The 27,138-nt window shown below is 52.3% G+C and overlaps 12 protein-coding genes across 12 annotated transcripts; 5 read left to right on the top strand and 7 right to left on the bottom strand.

The window, feature by feature from the left end:
* Nucleotides 1-411: 411 nt before the first annotated feature.
* DACRYDRAFT_105092 (cytochrome P450) lies at nt 412-2,451 on the top strand (the record flags this gene model as incomplete). Its single annotated transcript, XM_040768035.1, has 9 exons — nt 412-717; nt 768-823; nt 871-903; nt 960-1,262; nt 1,312-1,378; nt 1,434-1,528; nt 1,587-1,605; nt 1,660-1,850; nt 2,082-2,451. 9 exons carry the CDS (start codon nt 412-414, stop codon nt 2,449-2,451), a joined length of 1,440 nt encoding a protein of 479 aa, XP_040630916.1.
* A 1,144-nt stretch (nt 2,452-3,595) lies between these two features.
* Nucleotides 3,596-5,005, top strand: DACRYDRAFT_114452 (cytochrome P450; the record flags this gene model as incomplete). Its single annotated transcript, XM_040769823.1, has 8 exons — nt 3,596-3,898; nt 3,947-4,002; nt 4,053-4,085; nt 4,139-4,441; nt 4,491-4,557; nt 4,609-4,703; nt 4,758-4,776; nt 4,830-5,005. The coding sequence occupies 8 exons, from the start codon at nt 3,596-3,598 to the stop codon at nt 4,908-4,910; spliced, it is 957 nt and encodes a 318-aa protein (XP_040630915.1). The 3' UTR covers nt 4,911-5,005.
* A 132-nt stretch (nt 5,006-5,137) lies between these two features.
* On the top strand, nt 5,138-5,621 carry DACRYDRAFT_48672 (cytochrome P450; the record flags this gene model as incomplete). Its single annotated transcript, XM_040774860.1, has 2 exons — nt 5,138-5,208; nt 5,252-5,621. Coding segments are annotated over 2 exons (441 nt in total), but the record flags the coding sequence as incomplete, so codon positions are not given.
* Nucleotides 5,622-5,996: 375 nt separating this feature from the next.
* DACRYDRAFT_63603 (Pkinase-domain-containing protein) lies at nt 5,997-7,459 on the bottom strand. The gene is made up of 2 exons (XM_040775736.1): nt 7,206-7,459; nt 5,997-7,033 (listed from the first exon to the last, which is right to left on the bottom strand). The coding sequence occupies exons 1-2, from the start codon at nt 7,403-7,405 to the stop codon at nt 6,502-6,504; spliced, it is 732 nt and encodes a 243-aa protein (XP_040630913.1). The 5' UTR covers nt 7,406-7,459; the 3' UTR covers nt 5,997-6,501.
* Nucleotides 7,460-10,068: 2,609 nt separating this feature from the next.
* DACRYDRAFT_93484 (uncharacterized protein) lies at nt 10,069-12,080 on the bottom strand (the record flags this gene model as incomplete). The annotated part of the gene is made up of 7 exons (XM_040777160.1): nt 11,934-12,080; nt 11,817-11,882; nt 11,361-11,766; nt 11,189-11,306; nt 10,959-11,141; nt 10,391-10,903; nt 10,069-10,343 (listed from the first exon to the last, which is right to left on the bottom strand). Coding segments are annotated over exons 1-7 (1,599 nt in total), but the record flags the coding sequence as incomplete, so codon positions are not given.
* A 496-nt stretch (nt 12,081-12,576) lies between these two features.
* DACRYDRAFT_48680 (UDP-Glycosyltransferase/glycogen phosphorylase) lies at nt 12,577-13,399 on the bottom strand (the record flags this gene model as incomplete). The annotated part of the gene is made up of 2 exons (XM_040774861.1): nt 12,577-12,975; nt 13,025-13,399. The coding sequence occupies 2 exons, from the start codon at nt 13,397-13,399 to the stop codon at nt 12,577-12,579; spliced, it is 774 nt and encodes a 257-aa protein (XP_040630911.1).
* A 3,674-nt stretch (nt 13,400-17,073) lies between these two features.
* Nucleotides 17,074-17,769, top strand: DACRYDRAFT_48939 (UDP-Glycosyltransferase/glycogen phosphorylase; the record flags this gene model as incomplete). The annotated part of the gene is made up of 2 exons (XM_040774874.1): nt 17,074-17,301; nt 17,371-17,769. Coding segments are annotated over 2 exons (627 nt in total), but the record flags the coding sequence as incomplete, so codon positions are not given.
* A 128-nt stretch (nt 17,770-17,897) lies between these two features.
* On the bottom strand, nt 17,898-19,436 carry DACRYDRAFT_20703 (mitochondrial carrier protein). The gene is made up of 4 exons (XM_040772043.1): nt 19,254-19,436; nt 19,075-19,198; nt 18,618-19,025; nt 17,898-18,563 (listed from the first exon to the last, which is right to left on the bottom strand). Exons 1-4 carry the CDS (start codon nt 19,289-19,291, stop codon nt 18,189-18,191), a joined length of 945 nt encoding a protein of 314 aa, XP_040630909.1. The 5' UTR covers nt 19,292-19,436; the 3' UTR covers nt 17,898-18,188.
* Nucleotides 19,437-19,785: 349 nt separating this feature from the next.
* On the bottom strand, nt 19,786-20,613 carry DACRYDRAFT_20702 (Phox-like protein). Its single transcript, XM_040772042.1, has 4 exons — nt 20,515-20,613; nt 20,332-20,442; nt 20,057-20,278; nt 19,786-20,004 (listed from the first exon to the last, which is right to left on the bottom strand). The coding sequence occupies exons 1-4, from the start codon at nt 20,584-20,586 to the stop codon at nt 19,939-19,941; spliced, it is 471 nt and encodes a 156-aa protein (XP_040630908.1). The 5' UTR covers nt 20,587-20,613; the 3' UTR covers nt 19,786-19,938.
* A 227-nt stretch (nt 20,614-20,840) lies between these two features.
* On the top strand, nt 20,841-21,155 carry DACRYDRAFT_36835 (uncharacterized protein; the record flags this gene model as incomplete). The annotated part of the gene is made up of 1 exon (XM_040774417.1): nt 20,841-21,155. A coding segment is annotated over one exon (315 nt), but the record flags the coding sequence as incomplete, so codon positions are not given.
* An 881-nt stretch (nt 21,156-22,036) lies between these two features.
* On the bottom strand, nt 22,037-23,271 carry DACRYDRAFT_105083 (uncharacterized protein; the record flags this gene model as incomplete). Its single annotated transcript, XM_040768034.1, has 5 exons — nt 22,037-22,245; nt 22,300-22,576; nt 22,639-22,763; nt 22,810-23,083; nt 23,137-23,271. The coding sequence occupies 5 exons, from the start codon at nt 23,269-23,271 to the stop codon at nt 22,037-22,039; spliced, it is 1,020 nt and encodes a 339-aa protein (XP_040630906.1).
* A 438-nt stretch (nt 23,272-23,709) lies between these two features.
* Nucleotides 23,710-25,634, bottom strand: DACRYDRAFT_20700 (uncharacterized protein). The gene is made up of 6 exons (XM_040772041.1): nt 25,520-25,634; nt 24,877-25,468; nt 24,544-24,817; nt 24,374-24,498; nt 24,048-24,324; nt 23,710-23,991 (listed from the first exon to the last, which is right to left on the bottom strand). The coding sequence occupies exons 2-6, from the start codon at nt 25,009-25,011 to the stop codon at nt 23,783-23,785; spliced, it is 1,020 nt and encodes a 339-aa protein (XP_040630905.1). The 5' UTR covers nt 25,012-25,468; nt 25,520-25,634; the 3' UTR covers nt 23,710-23,782.
* Nucleotides 25,635-27,138: the final 1,504 nt, after the last annotated feature.

Below are 27,138 nucleotides of genomic sequence, written 5' to 3'. Positions count from 1 at the left end.
AGTTCAGAACGTGATCACAACAAGCTTTTGATCGTTGGTGACGTGAGCTACCGAAGAGAGAAAAGAAAATGATCATAGACGGCGACTGCCGGTGATGGTCGTTGTCTGCTCACCCAGGACACAACCCTGGCTCGAATTTTGCACATTTTGCACAGCACGCCTTGAAAGGGACTGTATACCGGCTGATCATCAAAATTGACGCCGAGATTCATCTTCCTCATTTTATGGATGACGGGCCCCGATCATTCATGGAGCAACACCAACAGTGCCCTGCGTTCGGGTAGTGCATACGGGCACTCACTGGACCAGCGTCTCCAACCGCAGTCGACTGATGACCAACGGTCCTGACCAGTACATAAACGATGGAGCGAGCCACTTCGAACCAGGCTGAAAATTCGCGGAGCTGTCACCATGGATATCACTCATGCCCTGGTGCTTGGTGCTGTTCTTGCACTGTGTGTGTTCTACGCTCGGCTCAACAGCAAGTTCTCTCGACTGCCTCCTGGCCCACCTGGACTACCCATCATTGGCAACATTCTCCAAGTACCCTCCAAGCTTACCTTCCTGAAATTCGCACACTGGGTGAAGCAGTATGGCCCAATATACAGCATCAATGTTCTGGGACAACCATGGGTCGTGATCAGCGATATTGACACGGCCGCCGATATCTTAGACCGGATGTCGAATGAGACTGGCGAACGTCCTCGATTGATCAAGGTAGGCCTGTTCTTTGTAGTGCTGCTTTTGTATAGCTAAGAATATGCCAGGCTAATGAGTTTCTAGAACATGGGCGTAATTTGTCTATAATGCCTAAGAATGACCTGTGAGTCGTTAGTCCAGAAGACCGCTCGGTCTCATTAGAATGAACAGATGGCGTGCCATGAGGAAAGCCACGCACGAAAGGTAAGCTCTTAACCTCGTAAGACATGACTTCCAGCAGCTCAAACATTCCGCAACAGTCTGAATGGTCGAGCGATAACGAATCGTCTATTTATCCAAGAGGAGGAGGCTGCGCTCCAGGTCCAAGGACTACTACTTCACCCCGAGATTCCGATAGAAGCTCCCGTACATCGAATTACTTCGTCACTCAACATGCGTAATCTTTATGGCATGCCGTCCATTCCTCTCCAAGGACCAAGTCCATCGCATCGTCTGGAAGAGATCGGTAAGGTTCTGTTCGACGCGATGGTGCCCGGTCGATCAGCAGTGAATATATTCCCTCCCTTAAAGTATTTGATTGCCCGATCCCAATGGTTGAGAGGGTGCGTCAGCTACGTGGGCGGTGCTGAACAATCAGCTGACAGATCTTAGCCCGGCAGACAAGATCTATAAGGAGTCTACGGATGAGTGCATTAAGCTGCTGAGAAGCGAGCCGGTTGTGAGCGATGTTGTTCGAAGATCATTGAAGATACACCAGTCTCAATGGTTCTTAGGATGGAGACCGGTTCCTCAGTAGCGCACTTCGAGAGAAGCAATCCATACACGGTATGTGCTTGGAAGATTCCGCCTGGTTAGTTGGTATGCTCCAGTGCGTAACTTCATATAAAGGTACAACGGTGACATAATGACCAACTTATCTATATCAGTCTAGTCGCGCAATATACTGTAAGACTCTCCCAGGAGTTTCCTACCTTTTCAACACAGCTGAACACTGTGCAGACGTCCATAGCCATTCTCTGGCTAATCATGGCCTTCACGCTCTATCCGGAAGTTGTCAAGAAAGGCCAGCTGGAACTCGATTCTGTTGTTGGACACCATCCTCCAACATTCGAAGATTTAACACAATTGCCGTACCTCGAAGCGATTGTCAAGGAAGTCCTGCGATGGCGTCCCCCGGGTCCAATGAGTGTGTACTAGCAATTGTCACGTCTAACGACATCCTGAATGGTATTTAATTTAGGTATTGCCCATGCAGCTCGAGAGGTAGTGAGTTGTTGCCATCTTAGCGCATGAACTCATCCCTGCTTCTCAGAATATATCGTATAAGAATTGGATAATTCCCAAAGGAACTATCCTAGTTCCAAACATCTGGCAAGCGCACATTTTACGGGACGGCTCATCTGGGCTGACAATCACGACAGGGCAATAAACCGTGACCCGACCGCTTATTCAAACGGTCACGGATTCAACCCGGATCGTTTCCTCACTTCAGAAAACGAGATTCGTGAGCCACCTTCTGATACACACGATGACTTTCTCTCCTTTGGCTATGGTCGACGAGTTTGCCCCGGGAGAGAGGTTGCTATCCGGACTCTTAAAATCTGCGCTGCCTATCTGCTCTGGGCATTCGACTTCCAGAAGGCAAGAGACGACGATGGGAACGAGCTATTCCCAAACGACATGGATATGATGGATGTGGGGCCCACTGTATATCCTGCACCTTTCCAATCCCAAATGATTCCCCGTCATCCGGATCTGGAGGAACGACTGCGCCATTGTGGACCCAAATAAAGGCGCAACAGGCCGTCACTGGCTTTGGGTTACAATAACCGCTCATACCTAGATTTTCTGACACAGCCCCATATACTAGTCGACGATAGACTTTCATTCCCCCCATATATCTATCTCTCCTCTACTGTAAGACAGTTCATCACTAAATCATTCCTTGTCCTTCCTACCCTCATGAACTGGTCTGCTAGTGTCTCTGGCGGGGAACCTTCCGGAATGATCGATGAAAGGAGAGTGGATTTCACTTCGGCATGTGCGACAGTTACACTAATTCTTGTGCTACCGAGACGTGTTTAAGTACCGGTTTTGTACGCGGGCCAGTCACACACAAGTTCTCGTTGAATAGCCGCCGGGGATAATGAGTACAAAATGGCCGACAGTGCTTCCATTTACATATGGCATAACAGACAACAACTGTACAAGTGTGGGAACAGAAAAGATAAACACACAATTTCAGCCAATGTAAATAGTGACAGTGTCTATTGAAGTGGAGGGTGCAAGGAATGCAGGAAGCGAGGGCAATTTCAGGCCTGTGGTTAGGGTTTAAGAAGCATAACCCTGTCTGTTTTGTTTCAAGCATAATTTCCTTTTAAGAAGGCGAGGAGCGCTCCTTGCTGTTTGGGGGTTACCAGCTTCTCCATGCCAAAGGAGAGCATAATCTGAGTTAAATCAGGATAGTTGAAGTGTCAGGGTTTATTTACGTAAAACCCAACCATATTGTCTAACCCCTGATCGCCTACCATAAATTCTTACTATGCCACACCCTACCACATTTGTGAATGCAAGATCTATTTGGGAGGGAAGTGTTGAGTCGAAAGGAGGCCTCGCGGGTGGGTAATGCTCTTCGTCTGGCAGAATAAATAATTCGCTACCGATTTCTCCTTGGAGACCCTGTGCTGCGCTTGAACTGCAACAAGAAGAAGTTCGTTCTAGGAAGCAACCCGCAAACCATTCTAACTCTTCTGGCGTAGAATTGACACCTTCCTTTACTTCTCCTCGGCCCACAGCTCAACAATGTGCTGCGTAGGACATAATACGGATGTGTCCCGTGGACCCTCTCAGTCGGATGATATTAGGCGCTGATTGGTAGATAAATCGATGAGGAACCACATCCTGCTTAACTTCGAAATTCCCTTCAGTTATCACCATGGACAAATATGCCCTGGTGCTTGGTGCTGTTCTTGCACTGTGTGTGCTCTACGCTCGGCTCAACAGCAAGTTCTCTCGACTGCCTCCTGGCCCACCTGGACTACCCTTCATCGGCAACCTTCTCCAAGTGCCCTCCAAGCTTCCGTTCTTGAAATTCGCACACTGGGTAAATAAATATGGCCCGACATACAGCCTCAATGTGTTAGGACAACCATGGGTTGTGATCAGCGATGTTGACACGGCCGCCGATATCTTGGACCGAATGTCGAATGACACTGGCGAACGTCCTCGATTGATCAAGGTGGGCCTTCTTGTTCAATGTTGCTTTATCCGGTTGTGAAGAAGTCAGGCCGGCGAGTTCCTAGAGCATGGTCGTAATTTGGCCATAATGCCCAAGAACGACCTGTGAGTGGTCATTACCAACGGATCACCCGCCAGGCTCACATGGCATATAGATGGCGCGTTATGCGGAAGGTTACCCACGAAAGGTACCTCAAACTCGCGTGGAATTGTATTCAGACTCTCTAAAATTTTAGCATAGTCTGAACAGTCGAACGTTCTTGAGCCGTGTGTCTATCCAAGAGGAGGAAGCGGCTTTGCTGGTTCAAGGACTTCTCCTCCACCCTGAAATCTCGATGGAAACTCATGTACATCGAACCACTTCGTCGCTCAGTATGCGCAGTCTGTATGGCATGCCGTTAATTCCTATTACAGGACCAAATCCATCACACAGCCTCGAAGAAATTGCTAGCATTCTGTTCGACGCGCTGGTACCCGGTCGATCAGCTGTGGACATATTTCCTCCCCTGAAATATGTGATCGAGCGATCGCAATGGTTGAGAGGGTGAGCCAGTTACACAGTGCGATCAAATCGATTACCTGACACGTGCTAGTCCGGCGGATAGGATCTACAAGAAGTCAACGGAAGAGTTTATCAATCTTCTGGAAAACACGCCTGTGGTGAGCCATTCTCTGAGAGAGTGAAGGCGATCTGGTTTGATTATCTCGTAGGATGGAGATCGGTTTCTTAGTAGTGCACTTCGAGAGAAGCAGGCTGTGCACGGCATGTGTTTGGAAGACTCTGCTTGGTTGGCTGGTATGCTCTAGTGCGTAACTTTATACAAACGTACGAGAAGAATAACCAACTTATTTGATATCAGCCTTGGGGCGCAAGATACCGTGAGATACAAAGACTTTCTTGGGAAGTACATCAGTAACTGAAGCCTATGCAGACGGCGATTGCCATTAGATGGTTAATCATGGCGGTCACATTTTATCCGGAAGTTGTCAAGAAAGCCCAGAATAGAACTTGATTCTGTTGTTGGACACCATCCACCAACCTCCGAAGATCTAGCACAATTGCCCTACATCGAAGCAATTGTCAAGGAAGTCCTGCGATGGCGTCCCCCCGGCCCAATGGGTGTGTAGTATATTTTTACATTGTTAAGTCTGACGACGTCCTGATGTAATTCAGGTATTGCTCATGCAACTCGAGAGGTAATAATTGTTGCCCTTCTGTCGCGTTGTATTTAGACTTGCATATCAGGAGGTTCTGTACAAAGACTGGGTAATTCCCAAAGGAACTATCTTGGTATCAAACATCTGGCAAGCGTACACTTCCTACGGAGCTCATTTAGAACTAACATCGAGGCAGGGCAATCAGCCGCGACCCACTCACCTACCCCAATGGCGATGAATTCCATCCAGAACGGTTTCTTACTTCTGAAGGTGGGATTCGCCAGCCCCCACCTGATACTCACGACGATTTCCTCGCCTTCGGCTATGGCCGACGAGTTTGTCCTGGGAGAGACATGGCCATCCGGAACCTCCGAATCTGCGCTGCGTTCCTCCTAAGGGCTTTCGGCTTTCAGAAGGCACGGGGCGAGGATGGGAAGGAAATTACCCCAGACAGTATGGCCATGCTCGATACCGGGTCCACGGTATACCCAGCGCCTTTTAGAACCAGAATCATTTCGCGGCAGCCAGATCTGGAGGAGCAACTGCCTTCTTGTGTACCTAAATAGATGCTTCACGTACCATTTCCGGATTTCTGGAATACCAGTCATCTGTAATGGAATCAGGGTTTTACCTCTGGTTGATGCATGTCTCCGGTCGTTCCTTTCATTCAATGCGATCCTTGAACGGCATCAGCATGCATCAATGAAGCCCCAATCTTCAACCTTTCTTCAACAACGCTGAGTAGTAGAAACGGGAAGAGGGATTTCACCAGTCACAAGGCTGCTGAACACCGCTGTACTGCTATGCGAAGAATATTATCGTTTTTACCACGCGCGAGTCAAGCCAACTGAAACCCCCGCATGCAGCATATAGTTACTGTGAAGCATAAACTTGGATTGACTGGCTGTGCAAGTAACGATACAATGAAGGGTTGAGGCTCGCGATGGCGATGGCGAATAGCGAATGAGAGGATAACAAGGGAAGAGTGTAGAAACAAGTCAACGGAAAACGGTAACGAAGCATGTTGTGTCGGATACTGAAACAATGCAGCAGAGGCCATACAAGACCAGTAACACTGTCACCGGGGACGCAGACAGTGCGATAAGTAAGAGAATATAGGCGTGGCAGGCACGCAAAATTAATGATGACAGAAGGAGGACATACTTTCGACCCAGAGGTATCGAAATCCGGTGAAAGGGTCGCCGAGGACCTGCGTGAATAGATATACGGCAGCTTTTCCGATGGTTATAGCGATATTCAATGAAGAGCGAAAAATGTGCATCCAAGACGAAAACGAGTGACGCGGGAAATAATGCAAATGAGTGGAAGGGAAGGCGGCCGTGAGGCGCCTCTTTTGTAAGTGGATGATGTCAATCCGAAGGTAGCCGATTTTGATATGGGGTGTCCATTTCGCAGGACATGGATGCAGAGAATTAGAATCAGAGCTCAGTTCCTCATCAGCCAAGGATGGCTCTGGATCTCGTGGATAGTAAGCCTCTTGTTGACATCAACCTCAAGGCAGCCCCTGACGAGCGCCTCACAGTCGCGGGACATGAACACGCCCTTCCTGGGTGGGCTGATCCGACCCTCGATGCCCGCTTGCGTGCTCGAGAAAGGGCATTCTCCCGTGACAAGGATGTGCAGAAGTATACCCAGCGTCCAGATCTCCGCGGGCGGCGCTTGATATGCTTTGTTCTGCAAGATCTCGGAACTGGCGAAGTTCATCGTGCCGAAGAAGCGATCATGATAGGGTGGGGCCTTTCGAGTATCTGTGATGGCCGCCGACCCAAAATCGATCAACTTGACGCGGAAATCTTGGTCGATCAGGATGTTCTCATCCTTGATGTCGCGGTGGTAGATCCCGAGTGAATGGAGATAGGAAACGGCGTCCACGACCTGCCGGAAGATACGCCGGGCGACGTCTTCTGAGAGACGCGTGTGACGCTCGATGCATTCGAAAAGATCGTAGGAGGCGCGCCTAACAGGAGCGGGACGGTTGTTGGCGGCATCGGGGTGGATCGGGAACGGCGATGTGGGCGAGATTGGGCAAGGTGTAGTAGGAGTGGGTGGGAGCGGCATAAGTGTCGGCTGTGGTGTCCAAGGGGTACCGTGAAGCTCTTGCACCTGCCATCCGCAACGTTAGCGCCCACCCTACTTGGCGCATATATGCACTCACCAGATAAAAGTAGACATCATCTTGGAAGAACTCGATAAACTCCACGATGTTCTCATGCTTCACCAGACGCAGCACTGTGATCTCGATAGGAAGCATGCCATAGTCTCTGTCGAGAATCCAGCTATGGCGCGGCATCTTATCCTTGACAATAAACTTGATGGCGACATCTCTCATGTCCCCGTACCGCTTCTGCGCAAGCAAGACGAAACCGAACCCACCGGAGCCGAGCTCCGGAGAAGCGTGGAGAGCATAGCGGTGGAGGAAATCGGGAAGAAGCTTGTGCCCTGGCGGGAAAAGGTTCGCAGGTAGTAGGGCAATATCATATGCTGGCGATTGGTGGGCAAAGGGAAGGCTCGGGACTGTCAATCCGGGGCTCGTTGGCGTGGGGGGGAGGAACGGTTGTGGGAGGGGTATGTGCGAGATGGATTTGGGCCGAGGTTGCTCGAGCATAGGTAGCTGAAGGTTGTTGTGAGGTGGGGTGAAGGGAGGAGTGAATGGGGAGCTTGGGATATGCAGGAAGGTCGCTTGCGTGGGGGACTTGCCAGCCGGCGTATAAGGCGTGTCGGGTATCTGGGGCAGCTGGACCGGCATCTGCGATTGTTGAGGCGCAAAAAGACCGAACTGCAGGTCCTGCATGCTCTTCGACATCGTGATCCCACCACCAAGTCCACTGCCGTACGTCACACCAGTGCCATTCGTGTTAACGTCTCCCATGCCCATGTTCGGAGCAAACGGGAAAGCAGTTGCATCGCTGTGCTTGTCGCCACGTGGTGTTGTGCCATAGCGCTCCTCGATGATTCTGTAAAGCGGACTCGGAAGCGCAGGATACGGAGAAGGGGGGACGCTGAGTGTGCTCCGAGTCGGGGAGACGCACGGCTGAGGCTGGGCCAGGGCGGGTATCTTGAGCTTCATTGGCGCAGGGCGCTTAGCTTTCCCATGGGCATTGTTCGAGACGTTCCTCTTCCCGGTGGCGGAGGCAGCAGCAGTCGAAGGAGAAAGGAAGACATCTCCAGCACAGGTGGTGGGGTTAGAGATCGAGAAGGCACCTCTGCGTTGCTGAGGTTGAGATCCACCGAGTCTATTAAGGCTCAGCGGAGTGAGTTTAGCGAGCATAACAGGCCGGACGGGAGAAGGGGTGCCTTCGCTATCGGAGATGGCGGAGGAATGCTGGGGAGACGGCGGGGTAGTCTGAAGTGTGAGAAAGAGCGAACTCTGTGAGAGTTCGCGCGTCGGGGAAGGAGTTGGCGGAACGGGGAGCAGGCTCGCCATCGTATTGCCGTTGTAGAGAAGGGTACCGTTGGGGAAGAGGTGTTGACGGACGAATACTAGGGACCAATACAGTAGCACGGGTTACAGCAAACGGAGTAGAGGTACAGTCGCACCAGCTGAGCTCGTAGTATCAGCACTGGGGGAGGAAAAGGAAAGAACGAGAGATGCGAGTTGAACGAAAGGAAGGGACGCGCGCAGTTGAGCTAGACTCTAGCGGAAGAGAGAGCGTGACGGGAGAAGGAGAGAAGGGTGTGAGATATACAAGTGGTGTCGGACGTTAAGTTGAAAGTTGGTGGCGGATTCTGTCTGTCCAGCATGCCGGTCGATCTTTCCCTTAGAGCACCGATCCACAGACACTAAGCACAATAAACAAGCCGCCGGAATGTGTTGCCCATAGCACCTATGACACTGACATCCCCGCATTCCACCGCATTCCATAGCGTGTAGGCCATGTCTATGTGAGAGAGATATGCCAGAGGTTAGAAGTGACCAAGAAAGATACAGCTCATTGGGCGGACCCGACGCCCTTGGTGGTGGTCCACCAAGAAGCAGAAAAGAATGTGTCAGGGTTCATCGGGCGTGACATGTTCGTGCTTCGGTCTCACGCGGCACGTGCTGATTTCATTTAGTTTACTTCCGAGCCGCGGTGCCGAAGGAAACAACCACACCAAACGACGACGTCAGAGGCGCCTTGACCTCAATTCTCCAATCAATCAAGTGGAGCTCTTCTTAGTAGAACGCCTATTGTTGTCCACTAGGATTATAGTTGGAAAGATGGCGTGTTTAACTTACTTCTGTTCGGACAAGTCGGAGGAACTTCGCAGAATTCCGGTAGAAGTACTCGGAAGCAACTAGTAAGCTTTGGCCCACCTATGCCCGATCTCCACCATCCGATCCCCTTGTGTGAGTAGTGCGCATCTTGCTTTCCAGCTCTGCAGATACCCTGAAAGGAGCTTCTGGAGTCTAGCACTTGTGCACCCTCCGCAGCGCATGAATTCCCTAGTAAGGAAATAACATTTGATAACTACCACCTAGGCGCACGCTAAAGGTCGAACTAGGGCTTCATGTTCTCGACATGCATACACACATAAGACGCCCCAGGAACGAGCGGTATCAAGGGATCGCGACCTGACAGGCAATAAGTTGGTAAAGGAGTCTGCTTTCTTATGTCGTCGGATGGACTTTCTTCCAGCAATGTAGTTTTAGGGAGAGTATGCCCACAATGTTGAACTTGGCAGGTCGAGGATCAAGCGCGGACAATAGGAGGGGCAAGTCATTTACAAGCACGGGAGAGTTTTAGCAGTCTAGGGCAAGAGCCGATCGGCCTGCCGAATAGACGCCGGCGGACTTGTTTCACCATGAGCTCGCGCTTTACGGGCTAGGCAAGGGTGGAAGATGATTGTGTGAGAAAGCACCGATCCATTCACAAAGCCGCTCTAGGAGGCGGGTCTACAAACAACGACTTGAGTACAGCAAGATGACGATCCATCTGTCCGCCAGGCCGTAGAGAACTCCGGATCTTCTTCCGCACCTCCTCTGCGTTCGCCCGCTTGCGTTTCCCTTCCTGGCCTTGGCACGCTGCTAGCATGTTCCGCATCTCCTCTCGAATGGTATCTTCAGTCCCTTCAAGAGTCGTCCCTGCAGGGCCGCCGCGGTATGCGTTGCCCTTTACGGGTCCGTTCCGGACCTGTAGTAGTTCAAATGCCGTGTCTAGCACCTCCGTCATCCATCGCGCGTGGATGGGCTGATCTCCGACGAACGGCCATGCAATAACTGGCACGCCCTGGGAGAGTGCCTCGAATGTTCCACCTGCACCACAGTGCGTGACCATGAACCCGAGGGCCTGGTCAAAAGTCAGATGGATGGGTTATCTCCAGCAAGAGAACGTACGGGATGAGCAAGAATGGCCTGCTGCGGTGCATATGGTACTATAAGCCCCTGCCCGCAGCTCTGCATCCGCTGAACTAGGTCAGCTGGTAGGAAAGCCAGCGGAGAGGCTGCAGCCATTATGATCGGCATTGGCGGCTCCAACGCGAGGATCAACTCGAGGAAGATAGCCAGGTGGGCTGGTTCCGGAAAGAACGTGGTTCCGAAAGAGATGTAGATAGCTCGGTGTTCACCGTACTTTTTCCGCACTTCATTCAGGAACACCATACATGGGTCCTTGCTCTTGTATGTGTCCAAATGCCCGTCCTTTGAGTCGTTTCCTCTTGTTTCAAGATCGTTCAAGAACAGTGCAGGGCCGGCATAGCTAGTCTGTACTTCGATTGCGGCAAGGGTATGGCTTTTGGCGATAGAAGCCGGCGTGAAAATCAACGGTGGCAGTTGCGGGCCAAGACATAACACCTGCCGCTCATTCCCCGCACAGTACCAATCGGCAACACCCTGGACGCCTTCTCGCTCCTGATCTAAATGTCAGTACGGTAGCAGTAGCAGCATTGCGGGATGAGGTACGAACAATGCTGAGAACAGTGGGCAAAATCACGCCATCCGAACACTGAACCAGATGAAGGCCAGTTACCGCAACGTCGTAGAAGGATGGGAACCAGGCAGCCTGAGGTAAATCTTCCCATTGATACATCGGAGGGAGTCCTTTAGTTCTAATGAGGTTGTCCTCGAACTTCGCTGACCTTGCCCAGACCTATTCCGATGGTCACACAGAGGCACAGTACGAGTTGTGAAGCTCACATGCTGGGCAACCTTGCTGAATGGCCATCCCACACATCGTCGCGGATCGCGTTCGATCTCCCGACACTCGTCCTCATAACCTATACATCGTCCACCAAGCTTTGTAGGCGCATACATCCTGGGGCAAGGATCAGCGCGCACTGTCGGGAAGACTTGCTGATCGATCACCTACCTCGTGAAGCACGTAGCGGATCCAACGAAGTAGATGTATAACGGTAACGAGTGCTTCCGCTTCAGCTGAGGTCCGACATTACCCATCAAGACATCACATATAAGAAGATTCGGTTTCGCAGGAACTGGGGTCCAAGTGGTGCCGTTGTCGTCCTGGAACGGCCGTATCCGCATCATCGAATCGACCGCTTCATGTATGCGCATCTCCGCTACTTGGCGAGATTTAGGCACACGACGAGGATCCATCATTGCGTATCGCTTTTCGATCTCGGGTGTCATGCCTGCCGGGACGTGACCGAGGGCGATGACGCGAACCGGGGAAAGGACACGCTCATCTCCGCCCAGAAATGCATAACGTGCCATCTCGTCTCTACATTTCTGCGCAACTTCGGCATCGACGATGAACGCTTCAAAGTTGATATAAGCGAATGAAGCAAATGTATGACAATTGACACACAAATGATAAGCTCGGGAAATTTGCTTGCGAGATTGACGGCGAGGTTGCTCTCTGGCCGCAAATGACCTGAAAAGGAATCAGTGATCACTGGTATGGACCGTTCGCAAACAGACTCACCCCACGCCCAGAATGACACAATAACCCAATGGACCGGCATAGGGAAATATAGCCAACTGAAATGGGTTGTCCTTTCCAGCACCCTGGTAATCCTTTTCGAGTGGAGGAAAGTAGAGGAAGTCAAGATCGTCCCCACCGGCAGAAAATCCAGCCTCAGGGCACGTCACCAGAATCAGAACCAGCTGGCAATACAAGCATAGGCGTGTGAACAACCATAGGTAGTAGAAGCATAAGTTTCGTCTGATCCAATGAGAACTTTGTGCTGTGAAAACGAATGAATGAGCCTTTGCCGTGTACGGCACCGTCCACATCGGGCAAAGGGTATGTGGCTGTGAGAAGTCTAATCTCCAGCACGTGATAGATAAGACACTGTCGTTACCCTTTGAACCTCAGTTGTGCATTGGTCTGATCGCATAACAAAGTCTTCCAATGATACTCTCTGTGCAATTTACTAGACTTGCAGACTCTAGTGACACCGCCGCAGAAGCTCCAGCACCTTGCCAAGACAGGAAGAATGCTGAACTGCAGAGTTTGCAGGACCTAATAGGGTCGTGCTGAAACTACAATGGAGACTGCCATTTTATTTCAATGATGCTCTAAATTCGTCAATATATGCGCCTGAACCAGAACCGGAATATCGGATCTACACCACAATTGCTTGTCGGAGCAGCTCATAGTGTTGATCAATTTGACCTCCAGCTGTTCTGGCCTCCTTTATCTGCTGCTTGACGCGTTTTGCGTTCGCTCTCTTTCTGTGGCCCTCCTCACTCTTGCATCTCTTCAACACGTCTCTAATTTCCGCCTTGATCGCTTCTTCAGTGCCCACGATCTCTGTGCCTTCGGGACCTCCGCGGAAGGCCTTCTTCTGTCCGAGGCCGACCCGTACTTGAAGCAACTCGAATGCAGTATCCAGCGTTTCGCTCATCCAGCGTGCGTGCTGAGGCTGATCGACGGCGATCGGCCAAGCGATCAGGGGCACACTTTGACATAGGCTCTCGTACATTGCACCCGCGCCACAGTGGGAGAGAGCCCAGCCCGTTGCCTTAATGTGCAGGTGAGCAGAGTGTAACAGGGGAAAAAGACTGGCTTACAGGATGAAGGAATATCGCTTGTTGGGGTGCCCACGGGACAATTAGCCCCCTGCCGCTTTCATTGACCTTCTTCGCCATTTCGTCGGAAACAATGGGGCGCATTCCCGCCGTAGCAAAGATAAACGGAATCGGCTCCTCGAGCGACATCAGGACTTCGAGAAGGTACCGGATGTGCTCTAGATCGGGATACATCAACGTTCCGAAGGACATGTACAAGGCGCTATCAGGCCCACGCTGAGTGAGGGCCTTATCCAGGAAGGCAAGACAGGTTTTGTCGCCCTCGCTCGTATTGTCACCGAGCCCCTTGAAAGAGGCTCCCACCTCAGTGCCGACTACCGACGCGGTGTTGGGGAAACCAGTCCTTTCGTAGTCCATATAGGAAGGCATGAGCTGCGGACCTACGAAGAGGACAGGCCGCGAGCGTTCGGCGCTGTACCATTCCTTGATTCCCTCGTATCCGTCAGGTGCCTGATTTCTCACTTCAGCATGAATAGATGACTTCTTGGGGTGACTTACGATATCGTGCACCATTGGAACCACCAAACCGTCCGACGCCTCGACGAGCTCACTTGTGCCAGCGATCGACCAGAACATGCCCGGTTGCCAGAACTCTTGTGGATAATCTTCCCACTCATAATACGGCTCGAAACCCTTCACTCTCACCACGTCATCTGGGTACCGTCCAGAGTGAGCCCAGACCTCCAAAAGGATTAGTCTTTGGGTGCTGAAGCTAGTAATTTCACAGCTCACCTGCTTTGCGATCTCGGCATAGGAACGACCGTTGGCCCGCTTCGGATCTGCCTCAATTGCGTCACATTCCGCGACGTATCCCTCCGCTTGGCCGCCATGGGCCAGCGGGGCATGGAGACGTGTAAATCCCGCAGGATGGCCTACCCAGAAAAAGTAGGTCTTAATCCCATACTTTTTCTTCAGGGGAACCGACGCGTCCGTCATAAACATGTCAGCGATGACCAAGCTCGGCTTCTGGCCCACGGCAGGCCAGGAGAGGCCGTTGTCGTCCGTAACCTCCTTGTCCTCCATGACTTTCTCACAGATGCGCAAGATGGCCTCCGAAGCAGCAGGCAATGGAAAGTGGAACTCCTTTGGATTCAGAGCAGCAGACTCGAGGAGTAGCTGGGGTGTGAGCCCAGCAAGAGAACGGCCGGCGGCAATGACACGGATGCGTTGAGCGAGCTCTGTGCCAAGCTCCCCCGCACCGCAGTTTACTTCGGCTTGTGCCTTCCCTTGGAGATCAGCATCGGCGATCAAAGCTGCAGGGGAGTACCTATGTCAGGTTCGGCAGAAATCCCGGCGATCAGAGCAACTGACAGATTGTGAGGTCGGGATACTTGCGAGCCAAGTTAACAGCAAAATTGCATTCTGGCCGCATGTGACCTGAAAGTCACGTCAGTCTGTACCAGAATCCGGGACAAAGTACGCGTATACCCCATCCGACAAAGGTAAGGATGATGATATGAGCGGTCATTCTGTGGGATATCAAGATCGGGATATTGTGGGACAATCCCTGGCGCCAATCGGCGTGCTCTTATAGCGCCGGGTATCCTGTTTTCAGACCGGTTCACAACGGACCCCACAAGCCCGCTCTGAGCCTGCGCTCCAATAGATCGAGAAAATACAGGGTCGTGACAAAGACGGCCGAGTTCATTCAAACCAGTCCGCTTTACTCATGCCTTGCACGGGCAAGAACAGAACTAGCCCGGATCACCCAGCATAGGCAGTCAGAGAGAAATGTATAAACCCAGTCGGCGACACGGGGAAATGCGTCTGTCTTCCAAAGGAGGACTGCCTCCAAAGGAGCTACATGTAGAAGTGACTGCCGTTTGGTATCTGATGCATAATAGGAAGTTCGGTGGCCACACTTTCTCTCTGATATGCCGTACTTGCGTTTCCCAGGGACGCGTAATACATAACTGAAACATCCGGTAAGCAATACATATTTGGAACACAATGTGCTCCATTAGGTAAGTCGTTCGGCGTTGACCGGTACATACACTTGGATAGATTGACAGTATTCATTTCTCGATCAGAATTTGAGAACAGCACCGTCGCCACACCATCGTGATAGTATGTCGGAACTGATGCGAGGGTACGAGCAAGGTTCATCATTAACAGTCAAGGACCCGGCGGTGAACGTCGACAGATAAATGCAGCACCAAATACGCCAGAGTCAGAAAGCGATGAAGACAAGATTGTCGTGGTCTCGGTAGACAAGTGTACGGATGGTCGTTGACAGATGGAAGATCTGCTTCCTTCGGAGTGTCAAGCGCATTCTCATCGAGGGCAGTCATTCTCTACGGATCATCATACACACTTGGCTGCCTTTAATGGATCAAACTTACAAGAAACTGGGAGAGATAAACTAACACTAGTATTGGTGGGTATATCTGGTACTGGATGGGAAGCGAACAGTTTGTCCATGTTTACGTATGCGACAAATTTGACATCCAAATCTCCCAAATACGCAAGTTTCGAGCTGCGGTTCGCACGATGAGCATATAGCATCGTAACATCTTTCTGCGGTTGGATGCTTTCTGGATCGATTAACTGACGACAATGTCCTCTCGAGAAAGATCTCATTCTCCGACTCCCACTGTGCCTTATAACCAGCATGCTGTCCCACACAGCGTAGCATTTACAGATGAATCCTTCGCCCTCTGGTGACTGTCGATCTATGTCAAATAACTCGAACAACATGCCTGCTCACTGGGTAGTCTTTACTTGCCCTGCTTGGGGTATGTCATCTATTACTCTCTTCTAACAGTGTCTAACAGTTCAGCACGCAGGCCATCTCCGACCAGAATCGAATCTCTGTTAATCTAGTTCGCAAGTTCCCCGACGTTACAATCAGTATGTACCTCTCATCTATCCCTATCCCTCTACCGTGGCCTAACCCCTTGTAGCATGTATCGTCGATGCTGAGCATGTCCACAAGTCTCGCTCTGAAATGGAGCGCAACGTCTCCATCTCCGACGAGTCCTCCCTCCTCTCTCGCATCCGGATCGTCTCCCTCGGTCGGCTCATGGAAGGCTTCACTCCTGAGATAATCCCCCTCCTCGCCACGCTCGACCCACGCGACGTCCTGGCCACACGTGTCGTCGATATTCCCCGCTTTCACGCCGCATTCGATGCGCTCATGAACGAGTTGTCGTTCACGGACGACGCTGGCCAGCTGTGGGATCCCACACCCGCGGGAAAGCCAACGTTCGTCATCACCGATGTGCTCATGGGACATGTATGCACCGAGATCAAACGCAAGTGGGATATAAAACTGTACATGTACTATGTTGGTTCTGCCGCTTCTTTCACTAGGTATGACTATCTCCATCTTCCCCCTCTTCCCTTTGATGATTATTCGAGCAGATTGTTCGGGCCGGCCGAGAAAGGCGGGCGTGATCCACCCAAGTACATCGCCGCATGCCCCGAGATCGAAGCAGACCCGAGCAAGAGCGAAGGGAAACCGTTCGCTCAGATCGCTCTCGAGGTACGCATATAGTCCTTCTTGCCCAGATCCATTCATTGGTTTTCTCTCCGCTGACGCCTTACGTGCAGGTGTGGGCACGCTTGTCCCCCTCTGAAGACGGATTGGTACACCTCCAAGGCCTTCCTCCTATCTACCCCCGGGAAGACACCCCGCAGTGTAACTGGCTGCCATGGAGCTACGACTCTCTCGCAGCAGGTTACCCACTGCTGCAAGTCACAGACGGGCTGATCCTACCGACCATTCTAGACCTAGTAAGTATCCAAGATTCCCTCACAAAGATCCAGCTGACATGAACTAGGAAAAAGAAGCAGTCCAAGGTCTAGAAAGCTGGTACATCCACGATTCCAACAGAGAAGACCGCAAGGTGCTCTGCGTCGGTCCCCACCTGCCGCCAAGTTACTTCGGGCCTCTATCCCAGCACACCACCGCTTCCTTCGGCAGTACCGAAGTAGCCTACGACGCACTCCACCTTCACTCGTCCTGCTCCAACTCTGCCAACTCGGCCAACCCATGCATCACCTTCCTGGACGCGGCACTGCAAGCCCACGGTCCCCAAAGCGCGCTCTACATCTCCTGGGGCTCCCTCCTCTTTCCGCAAAAGTACATCGACGTGCTCATCCACGCCCTGCTAGAACAAGACCAACTGATGCCCTTCGTCTTCGCAGCTTCGTCTTGGGACGCAGTCCTCCCCCCCTCTCTGAAGGAAGAAGTGGACCAAAGCGGGAGAGGGATAATCGTCCACTGGGCACCGCAACAAGCTGTTCCCGCGCATCCCGTACGTCCCCCCTCCCTCCCCTACCCCATCTGCAACCCAGCTAACCAGGTACTGTAACCCGGACAAAAGGCACTAGGATGGATGTTAACCCACTGCGGCAGCGGGGGGATGTCCGAGTGCCTTACCCGGGGAGTGCCTCTCCTCGCCTGGCCTCTCTTCTGGGATCAACCAGCGCACGCTCTCTGGCTGAGTCAAGTGCTCGACGTGGCGTTCGAGTTCCTGCAAGTGAGGGAGGGGCCTGTGAAGGGCCTGGCGTACAGGGCTGGAGGGCTAAATGTGGAGGGAACGAGGGAGGCGGTGCGTAGGGAAGTGAGGGAGGTGCTGGGGATGTGTAGAGGGGAAGAGGGGAGGAGGAAGAGGGAGAACGCACTGAGAGTGAGGGGGAGGGTGTGGGAGGCTGTTGGGCAGGGAGGGCAGGTACAGCGACATTTGGAGGAGTTGGGACGGTTCTTGTGGCGTGGGAAATGAGCTGATCTTGTCCAGAAGCCTGACATCAGATGCACCATTAGTGCACCATGAATAGCTTGACCACGTATATGATACTGCGCGAAGCACTGTCCACCATCACTTTCACTCATTGACTCTCCTCACCAATGGCCGTGAACAGATATATTCAGGAACAACGAAGTCTATCGAGTTTAAAGAAAAAAGCTACAGGACTAGGATTTTGGAGAGAAAAACAAACATGACCAGTTCGCGCATGCGGGGGTACGGTGTGCGGTGTGCGGTGTGCAGGAAGGGGAGAAACCAGCGAACAGGGACTAAGGGCTAAGACGTTAGGACTAGATCGCTATTGTTAGGTTTGGACGTGAGGGGGACATGTCGTGAGTTTTGGTGAGGGGGAAGGGGAGCACCACATGCCGCTATCTGCATTGGAGGCGATGCGATTATTTGCCACCGGTCGTGCCCATGCCCATGGCCGTCTTGAACGAGTCGTAGATCCACCACTGGAAGCCGGTGAGGGTACCGATCATGAGCACACGGGTGCCGAGGCCCTTGGTGCACAGGTTGAGGATACCAGTCTCGCTCGCGATCGTGCCGACGCTCTTGCCCTTGTTCGCGTCCTTGCCCATGAGGGAGACGAGCGTGTCAGCCGGGTGGGAGACGATGGCGCAGATCACACCGGCAAGGTAACCGGAAGCGAAGGTAACGCCGAGCTGGGTCTGCTTGCTGTACGTCGACTTGGGTGCGGTGAAGATGTTGTCATAGAAGGCCTGGACGATGCGCTCGAAGAAGTAGAACTTGGCCATCGTGTACGGGATCTATCAAGAACGGCCATCAGCGTTTGATGCGGCTGTGCAGAAAATGAAACGCACCTGACGAGACCAGAGTGGGACGATGGAGCCGAACGGGAAACGGGTGGTTGCAGACTGGGCACGCATCGTTGCCCATGCAGTGCCGAACTGGGTGGGGAAAGTACCATGGGGAGAAGTCTGCATCTTAACCTTGGTCATCTCGAAGGGGCAGAGAGCGATATCAGCGAACACCTCGGCAGAGGCGGAACCGGCGAGCCAGATGAGCTGCTTGTACTTGGCCGTACCCTCCTCGCCAGCGAGGTTCATGTAGGCATCCTTGAATGTCTCATACAGACCGTACTTGAACATCCCCTGGAGGGAATAGCCAATCAGCGTCGGGGTGACACCCTTCCAGATAGCGCCTGCGCCCTGCTCGCGCATGATGAGGCTGAGGCCCGAGGTAAGACCGCGGTACTTGGCCGGGTCGACCTTTCGGCGTGGTCAGCATATGTAAGGGATTTTGGCCGCATGGACATACCTGCATGTTGCATTTGGTGACGTCGAGCGGGGTGATAGAGGCATGGGTGAGACCGCAAGCAAGGGCACCGCCGAGCATGCACTTGGCGTAGTAGATCGAGTCGTGGGGTACGGGCCCGAGGTTCCTACAGGAGGTGCGGTCAGCGGTTTAATGGGGGTTAAATAGCGTGTTGAACGTACCGGGCGTCCCACTTTCCTGATGGCATAAGATGGGCCATTTATGAATGGAGAAAGGGAGTGAGAGGTGATTAAGAACGCGGTGGGCAAGCAACAATCACGACAGCCAGCTAATGTATGCTGGTTGCTGTTTATGTGCTGGACGGCGAGGAGGAGGAGGAGGACGTTGAGGACGTTGAGGAGGACGTTGAGGAAAGAGAAGAGAGAGGAGAGAAGGGGACTGAAAAGTCAGCGGCGTTGCATGACGTCCGAACGGCGCAGACCGGGAACGCCGACAGCGGAATCAAGTGCCGGCCCTGTACAAAATAGTATAAGGCACGTGCGTGTCAGACCCATCGAATCCATTTAGGGGCGGTGCACTTAACTCAGACCACGCGTAATCTCCGATGATTGTATACCCGATGGTACTGCTTATTGGTCTACGCTCACAGGATACACTGCTGATCATCTTCATCCTGTGTCATTAGTGTAAAATTATGAGGCTGCACTGCACGGATCCTGCGTGGAACGACACGGACAATAGAGTACAACGATTGAAGATTGATTCCATAGAACGACGTAACAGAACGTGATATACAATGAGGTCGGGATAAAACAAGTGAAGCTGCAACAGGACGTCAATAGTAGGGGAACACAGCCAACCTCCCCTCTTAAGGGATGCAGGTGATCCCTCGGGTACGCGGATCGTTCACATCGATTGGGACTTGTCCCAGCTCGGATCCTGCAAGAACGCGCCCAGCACCTTGCTTCCCGTCTACACGCGATGAGCCTCCCTGACCTGAGCACGAGAAAGCAGTTCCACCCACCTGCAAAAGCGGATGCCCAGCAACGATGCTCAAGAACCTCTCCAGTCCTTCCCGTCGCTGCTCGATGACTTCGTCCGAGAACCGGTTGGTAAACACCTTCCCCGGGAGAGGGGGGATGTTCACCCGTGTCGATTCCCGCTCGAGGATGTCACGAAACGCTTCAAAGTCGCTGTACCGCCGGCGAACGATCGAGTGCCGCAGTTTGAAGGCGGGGATGTTTGTCTGCTCTCGTGTCAGCAGAGTCCTGTACTTGGGCATGCAGTGCAGTGTGGCACCTTACAAACGATCTCATAATCCGTGTACATCTTGCGTCCTACGCCGTGGGTCTGCGGGTTCCTAACCTCGATTTCCAAAAAGCTCTCCGGCACAGAGTACATCTCCTCGATCTATTGCACAGCGCACGCCGCACCCCGAGGTACCTGTCAGCGTCCATGCGGTGAGGATAGGAGTGAGCGCACCGTTTGTTCTCTGTAGGAGAGGTTCGTGGTCTCCCCAAACGGAGAGCGTACGAATGGCGAGTGTGTAGCCATTACTTTACTCAATTCTAAGTAACAAACAAAAGAGCAGACTGTTGGCTGAAGAGTGAACGGTGAAAGAGTAACGCTGCGGATAGACGGCGATTAACCCAAAGGCACAAGGGAATTGCTCCCGCTCAACTTGCATTTTCAGTGAACATTTCACTTTGACACTTCACACAATGCTCACACGACCATCGCTCATCTCCTCGACCAAGCGACTGTTGGCACCACCCAGGCAGTCACAAGTCGGTGCAAGACGATGGCGGTCCAACTCACCCTATGGGCGCACGCACATCCCACCCAAGTTCACACTCCCACTCCCACCGCCCGTCGTCGCCCTCTACCCTCAAACCGTCATCTCCTCCGACGGGAGCAGCTTCACCCACTGGTCCACTTCCCCCCAGTCAACATACAAGATGGCCAGGGATATACATAATAACGCGCTCTACTGGCCTGGGGAGACATACGTCCGTGCGGGGGAGGAGGATGAGCAGGGCAGGATGGGGAGGTTCAAGCGGCGGTTTGCGAGGGTTGGGCAGGCGGAGGAGGGGGTGGAGCTGCAGGGAGAGCTGTTTAGGGAAGGGGCAATGGGGTGGTTGGACGAGATGAGCGAGGAGTGGGGTGAGAAGGAGAGCGAGAGGAATAAGAAGATGACGGGAAGGCTCTCTAAGTGAAGGCAAAGGTTGTGTGGTGCGAACTTGGATGCGGCATACAGCTGACTGGGTGCAGATACGATGGGTTGGGATTATCTGTACCGCGTCCCAGCTTGAATGTAGCATATCTCTTTGGTCTTCACCGCCATCTAATGAGAACACCATCCTGTCAAATCCTCCTGAGGTGGGATTGCGCTTGTGGTATCGTCTCATCGCGCTTCCACTCCCGACACTGACATCCTTCCATCCTCTCACTAAATGACAAGACCCCGTACAGCAGGAACACCCTCACATCGATGGATCCTGCATGTTTTCTCACAAACACTGTCACTCGACACTTGGACGTGTATCCTAGGATGTCAAACCATGTCCTCGTCCTTCCAGTGCCATGTCATGCTAGACAACAAGGCGCGTCTCTTTTCTGTCCTGGAGTGTCTGACAATCTGGCAGACCGTTTCACTGGCATCAGTTCTGCTAGTGGGAAAACCCTGCCCAAATGGTGCCTGAGGACGACGACTGGCGCTCCACGGCCTGCCTGCTGCATCAGGATATATTCAGCCAGCCCTGCGCTCCGTGATCGCCTGGTCCGGTCCGCAAGTACTCTGCCTCGTCACATGCCTTCGCTCATGTTACAACAGTCACGAGGAGTGGGGCACGTTCATAACTGGCACTCCACCTCCAAAAAAGAGAAACGCAGAGCCTCTCAGCTCTCAAGAAACCAAAAGAAGCATACATTCCCAATCCTATCATTACACGACACGACACGTCCCCCAACTCCTAACCCCTCCCCTCCTGGCCTCCAGAACCCATCAGTACGGAATCAGCCCAATCGCCTTCTGCCCCTGCTCGTTAATCACCGGCTTCGCATAAGGGAAATTGACGTTCCACTCTGCCTCCTGGTTGCTCTTGACCAAAAAGTCGCACGGGTCGTGTGTCGTACAGTACCCGCGGTTGAACGCTTCGATCTTGCGCTCCTTCTGTTCTTCGGTCATGAACGCCATCGGCTTGTAGCAGATGTCTAAGCATCCAGGTTCAGCACACTAGCGCCGAAGACAAGAGGAAAGAAACGTACAGATCGCAAACCGTTTATTCTGCTTCTTCGGAAACGCACCATAGTGCACCTGCCTGCTATCCCAGAGTACGAAATCCCCCGGGTCCATAGCAGGCTTCACCCACTCACACCCGCGGTCATAAAACCACTTAAGCTCAGCTTCGTCCCAGAAGTAGCCGTCCCTAATCAGCCACTTGTCGGGGGACTCGAGGTGCTTGTGTTCCTGGAAATACCGCTCGAAGAGCAGGGCGCTGCCTTTGAGCACCATCAACCCGCCGTCTTCGGGTCCGTTTGGCAGCTGGGGGCAAGTGAGTAGGGGGTTAAGAGGGTACAGAACTGGGACGAGGGGAGGGGACTGACGATGTTTAGCAGGCCTTGGACACAATGCCTTTGTGGGCGGTAGGCGCTCTGGTCCGAATGCGGCCAGGGCGCGGCGTGTCCCTCCACCTGATCAAGCGGCAAGGGCACGGCTAGGCTACCTCCATCTGCCCACTGGTCAGCTCCGGGCCTTTCAACTAGTGTCCTACTCACCGAAGGAGACAGTAAGCTCCTTCGTCCCCCACAGCTTCTCGAACAGCTCGACGATGTTCGGCTCCGTCTTTGCGTCCCATACGAACTGGGCGTGCGAGAAACTGTACTGGCCGTACAGGCCGCCGAAGATATGCCTCGGGAGGTTCTTGACGTCCCATGTAGAGGGATCGTCCCTCTTGTAACCCAACTTGAAGCCTTCGAGCCAGTCCTCTCCCGCCGGAGCGTAATAGTTCAAAGCTTTCTCCCGAGAGACGACATCTTTGTTGACGACGTACTGTCTCTAGGGTGAGCAAGGTGTACCCGAGATGGGAGACAAGAGAGACGCACCCCATCACGTTGAAAGTCCTTGAGCCACTGCGGTTCATCTTCCTTTCCAGTTGCGAGTTGCGGGCTAGGTCTCTCAGCTCCAACAGGCTTCGCGCCCTTATAGTTCGACTGGTCGGGTAGCACAACCTGGGGCATGACGAATTGATGCGGGTATTGGCCGGTGTAGATAGGCAGGTGGTAGTTGGGTGTCAACCCGCAGACTCAGTGTGGAGGAGTCCAGAGGCATTCATTAAACTGCAATCCAATGGCCCGAATCCGGGGGATATCTGTGCTTTGGAGAAGCGGAGGTCCGGACGGCGCGGGGTTGGCCTGCCGAACAGGTGGGGTCGGGCCGAGCTCCGGAAGTGGATGAAGGGCGTGGTCCGGTCTGTAATATCGGGGCTCTGACGATTAGTGTCAGCGCCCGGATATTGACTTTCGGCGCATCGAACTTTGAAGATGAAGGGAGTATATTATGCCGAGGGCAGAATGTCTAAACTTGAGCCAAGACTTGTTTTATGAGGACGAGTAACATGACTTCTCGACTTTCGTCTTTTCATAAAAGCTCGAGTAAGCGGTGGACTGCCTGTAACGAAATGAAATACAATTGGAGTTCTGCTAGTACACGCCTCACTATCCCTCTCCCCTCCTCTTTCGAAGAAGATATTCAGTAAAGAATCAATCCAATCGCCTTCTGACCCTGTTCATTTACCACCGGCTTTCCATAGGGGAAATTGATGTTCAACTCGGCGTCCTGATAGCTTTTGACGATGAAATCGCAAGGATCGTGTGTCGTAACGTAACCTCGGTTGAAGGCTTCGATCTTGCGCGCCTTCTGCTCTTCAGTAAGGAAAGCCATCGGCTTGTAGCATATGTCTATGGCGCGAGGTGTCAGACCTCATGCCTAGCATGTATAGGCGCAGGGGACTCACAGATAGCAAACCGCTTGTTCTGTTTCCTCGGGAAGGCACCATAATGCACTTGCCTGCTATCCCAAATAACAAAGTGTCCGGGTTCCATGACCGGCTTGACCCATTCACATCCTCGATCATAGAACCATTTGAGCGTCTCTTCTGTCCACGCGAAGCCGTCCCGAGTAGACCATTTCTCCGGTGGCTCGAGGTGCATCTTTTCTTTGAAATATTGCTCGAAGAGGTTTGCGCTGCCTTTGAGTACTGTCAGACCGCCGTCATCGGGTCCATTAGGGAGCTATGGGGCGCTATCAGGCTAGGCGGTTATGAAGCAAAGGAAGAGTTACGATGTTCGGTAGGCCTTGGACACAATGACGCTGTGGGCGATAAGCACTTTGGTCTGAGTGCGGCCAAGGTTCCGCATTCATCTGCACCTGATCGAACGGGAGAGGAACAGCGAGGCTTCCGCCATCTGGCACCGATCAGTTGCGTCAACCCCCATCGCAACCCCGCTCACCAAAAGACACTGTAAGCTCCTTCGTCCCCCATAAACTTTCGAACAGCTCGACAATCTTCGGCTCCGTCTTCGCGTCCCAGACGAACTGGGCGTGCGAGAAACTGTACTGCCCGTACAGGCCGCCGAAGATGTGCCTTGGCAGGTTCTTGACATCCCATGTAGACGGATCGTCCCTATTGTAACCCAACTTGAAACCTTCGAGCCAGTCTTCGCCGGCGGGCGCATAGTAGTTCAGCGCTTTCTCGCGGGAGACGACATCCTTGACGACGGCGTACTGTCACGGGCCATGAGCATGTTCAGCCCTTATCTCGACAAGAGAATGAAAGCACTCACCCCATCACGTTGGAAGTCCTTAAGCCACTGTGGCTCATCTTCCTTGCCAAGTGCAAGTTGCGGGCTGGGCCTATCAGCTCCAACCGGCTTTTCGCCTTTATAGTTCGACTGATTGGGGAGTACAACTTGCGGCATGAGTTAGTCTTGCTGTTCAGGGAGGATTGCGCGGTGATGGATGGGTGTTGAGCTGCGTGCTCTTCATATAACTTGAAAGCCTGGGCGTATTCATGTTGTGATCCGACAAAGATCCGAATCCAGGACATACAGATGCGGGGCAGGCGTTCGGAAGAAGTGCGGCCGGGCCGAGGTCCGGTATGGGCAGCAAGGTCACAAGAGGTGCATAAGGAAGGACGCTTGAACGTGGAGTACATGCCGCGCTTCTGTCATGATAGTATGTACATGACTCCTTCGCCTCTGTTGCAAGCATAAAGAAAGAAGATTAGAACGTGATTTGATAGCGCGCTTCTCTCATGACGGTGAATAACTCATTTGCCTCTGATAAGGATCTGAAGGAAGGCAGGACATTATGCCGAGGACCGAGAGCATCTCGGGAAGGGCGATGAATTCACCAGCTGATTTCTCTCCTTCCCTACTTGAAAAGCATAATCTTGGGCGTGTTCCCCGCTCCTAGGATTGCGCGTACATAGTTCTTCTTGGGGCAGAGTTAGAAGGCCCCGATAAGTAATGAACCTTTTCATCCATGGCCAAAGAACGAGACGTAGGGAAGCAGAACGTTTGGCTGAGGAGGAGGTCGTCCATTGTAGACGCGGATTTTGTGTTCCTGAAGTCCGGTGCTCTCGGAGGGGAGAGTAAAACGTCGGTTGTACTTCCGTGTGGCGCAGTAATTTGTCTCCGTCATTACACTTAGTTGTACACTTTTGACTACATACACTACATGTAGTGTATGTCTCCATCATGGCACCAAACACTAGCATGTGGGGTTTGACCAATCACATCCTAGCTTTCCATGGGCAGGTCGAGGACAACATTAGATTATATATTAATATCATTAATGCAGTCATCAGAACCAAAGCACTCATTTGATCCCAATCTACATGTTTGTTACCAGTCATGCAGGCAAACCAGCCAGGCCACCAACCTCTCTTCATACATTAGCCCCTTCCTCTGCTTTCTGCTGGTAAGACAAGTAATTGAGCTCATAGAGCAGTCCACCAACTGTGGGCACTATTTTAGACTTGACTTTGTCTGCCTTGTTCACCATCTTGGCACCACCTTTGATAAACTCCAAATATCCTGTAAGAGCCTTACATTGATTGTCCGTCAAGCTCAGTGAGCTATTGTGGCTCACCCACCAATGCATTCCATCCCAACACCCAAGTAGACCCATAATAGATGATGGTAGTCCAATTGATTGGTACATTTGGCTTGCTGTGCTCATCATTGAGCCTGTGCAACAAACTGTGACAACGGAAAAGATGCATGTCCATGAGTTTAATAATGTCTCCCCTAGTGGATTGCATCTATGTCATGTCTGTATGTCTACATGATATACCAAGCACTGCAGAAGCATCTCATTGCTACTATCTGCCCTGGACCATCACCTGACAATTCCATCACATTTGGTGGAACTATGTCACCATGCATTTTCCACACATATGCTCTCCAGTTCATCAGGATACCCCCACCCCAGGTTACCATTCAGACCAGAATCCTCACATGGATCACTGTGGCAACAATCCCAGTTGGCCCCCATCCCCCCCCTTGTGCAAGCAGCATACAGGCCAACCTTTCCAGAGCAGGCATGTCTGAACACAGCAACATGCAAGGGTCAGGAATCGTCTCCAATTCCAGCTCATCCAATAGTGTCATGTTGTCTTGCATGAGGTAGAGATCCAACAGATCAACCCCATTCCAGTTGCCTGGTTTTTGTGTTGCCAGTGTGTTCAGAAGCTCACCCTTTGCATGCTCATTTGTCAGTAAGTTGGGAAAGTAATTCTCCAGACAATCCAAATGATACCCTGCAAGGAGTTCAGCATGGATCATGTTTGCACTTGTGCCTGTCCATAACACACACATCTTCGGCATCTTGTGCAGTACCTCTCCTCTTGGTAATCAGGATTAAAGGAACATTGAAGCATCCCACCCTGACACAGATCTTCATGCTGCATAACAAACATCATTGTACCAACTACGACAGCAGAAAATTAACATACACAATGCACTTTGGGCCCAATCACAAATCTACCCTTGTGTCAGGGCACCAGCTCATTGCTTGGTCAAGAGACATGACTAAGCCTTTAT

Source organism: Dacryopinax primogenitus (genome assembly GCF_000292625.1).
Source record: "Dacryopinax primogenitus strain DJM-731 SS1 chromosome Unknown DACRYscaffold_4, whole genome shotgun sequence".
NCBI lineage: Eukaryota > Fungi > Basidiomycota > Dacrymycetes > Dacrymycetales > Dacrymycetaceae > Dacryopinax > Dacryopinax primogenitus.
The sequence above is the reverse complement of the archived record's forward strand: the minus strand, read 5'-3'. Positions and strand labels throughout refer to the sequence as shown.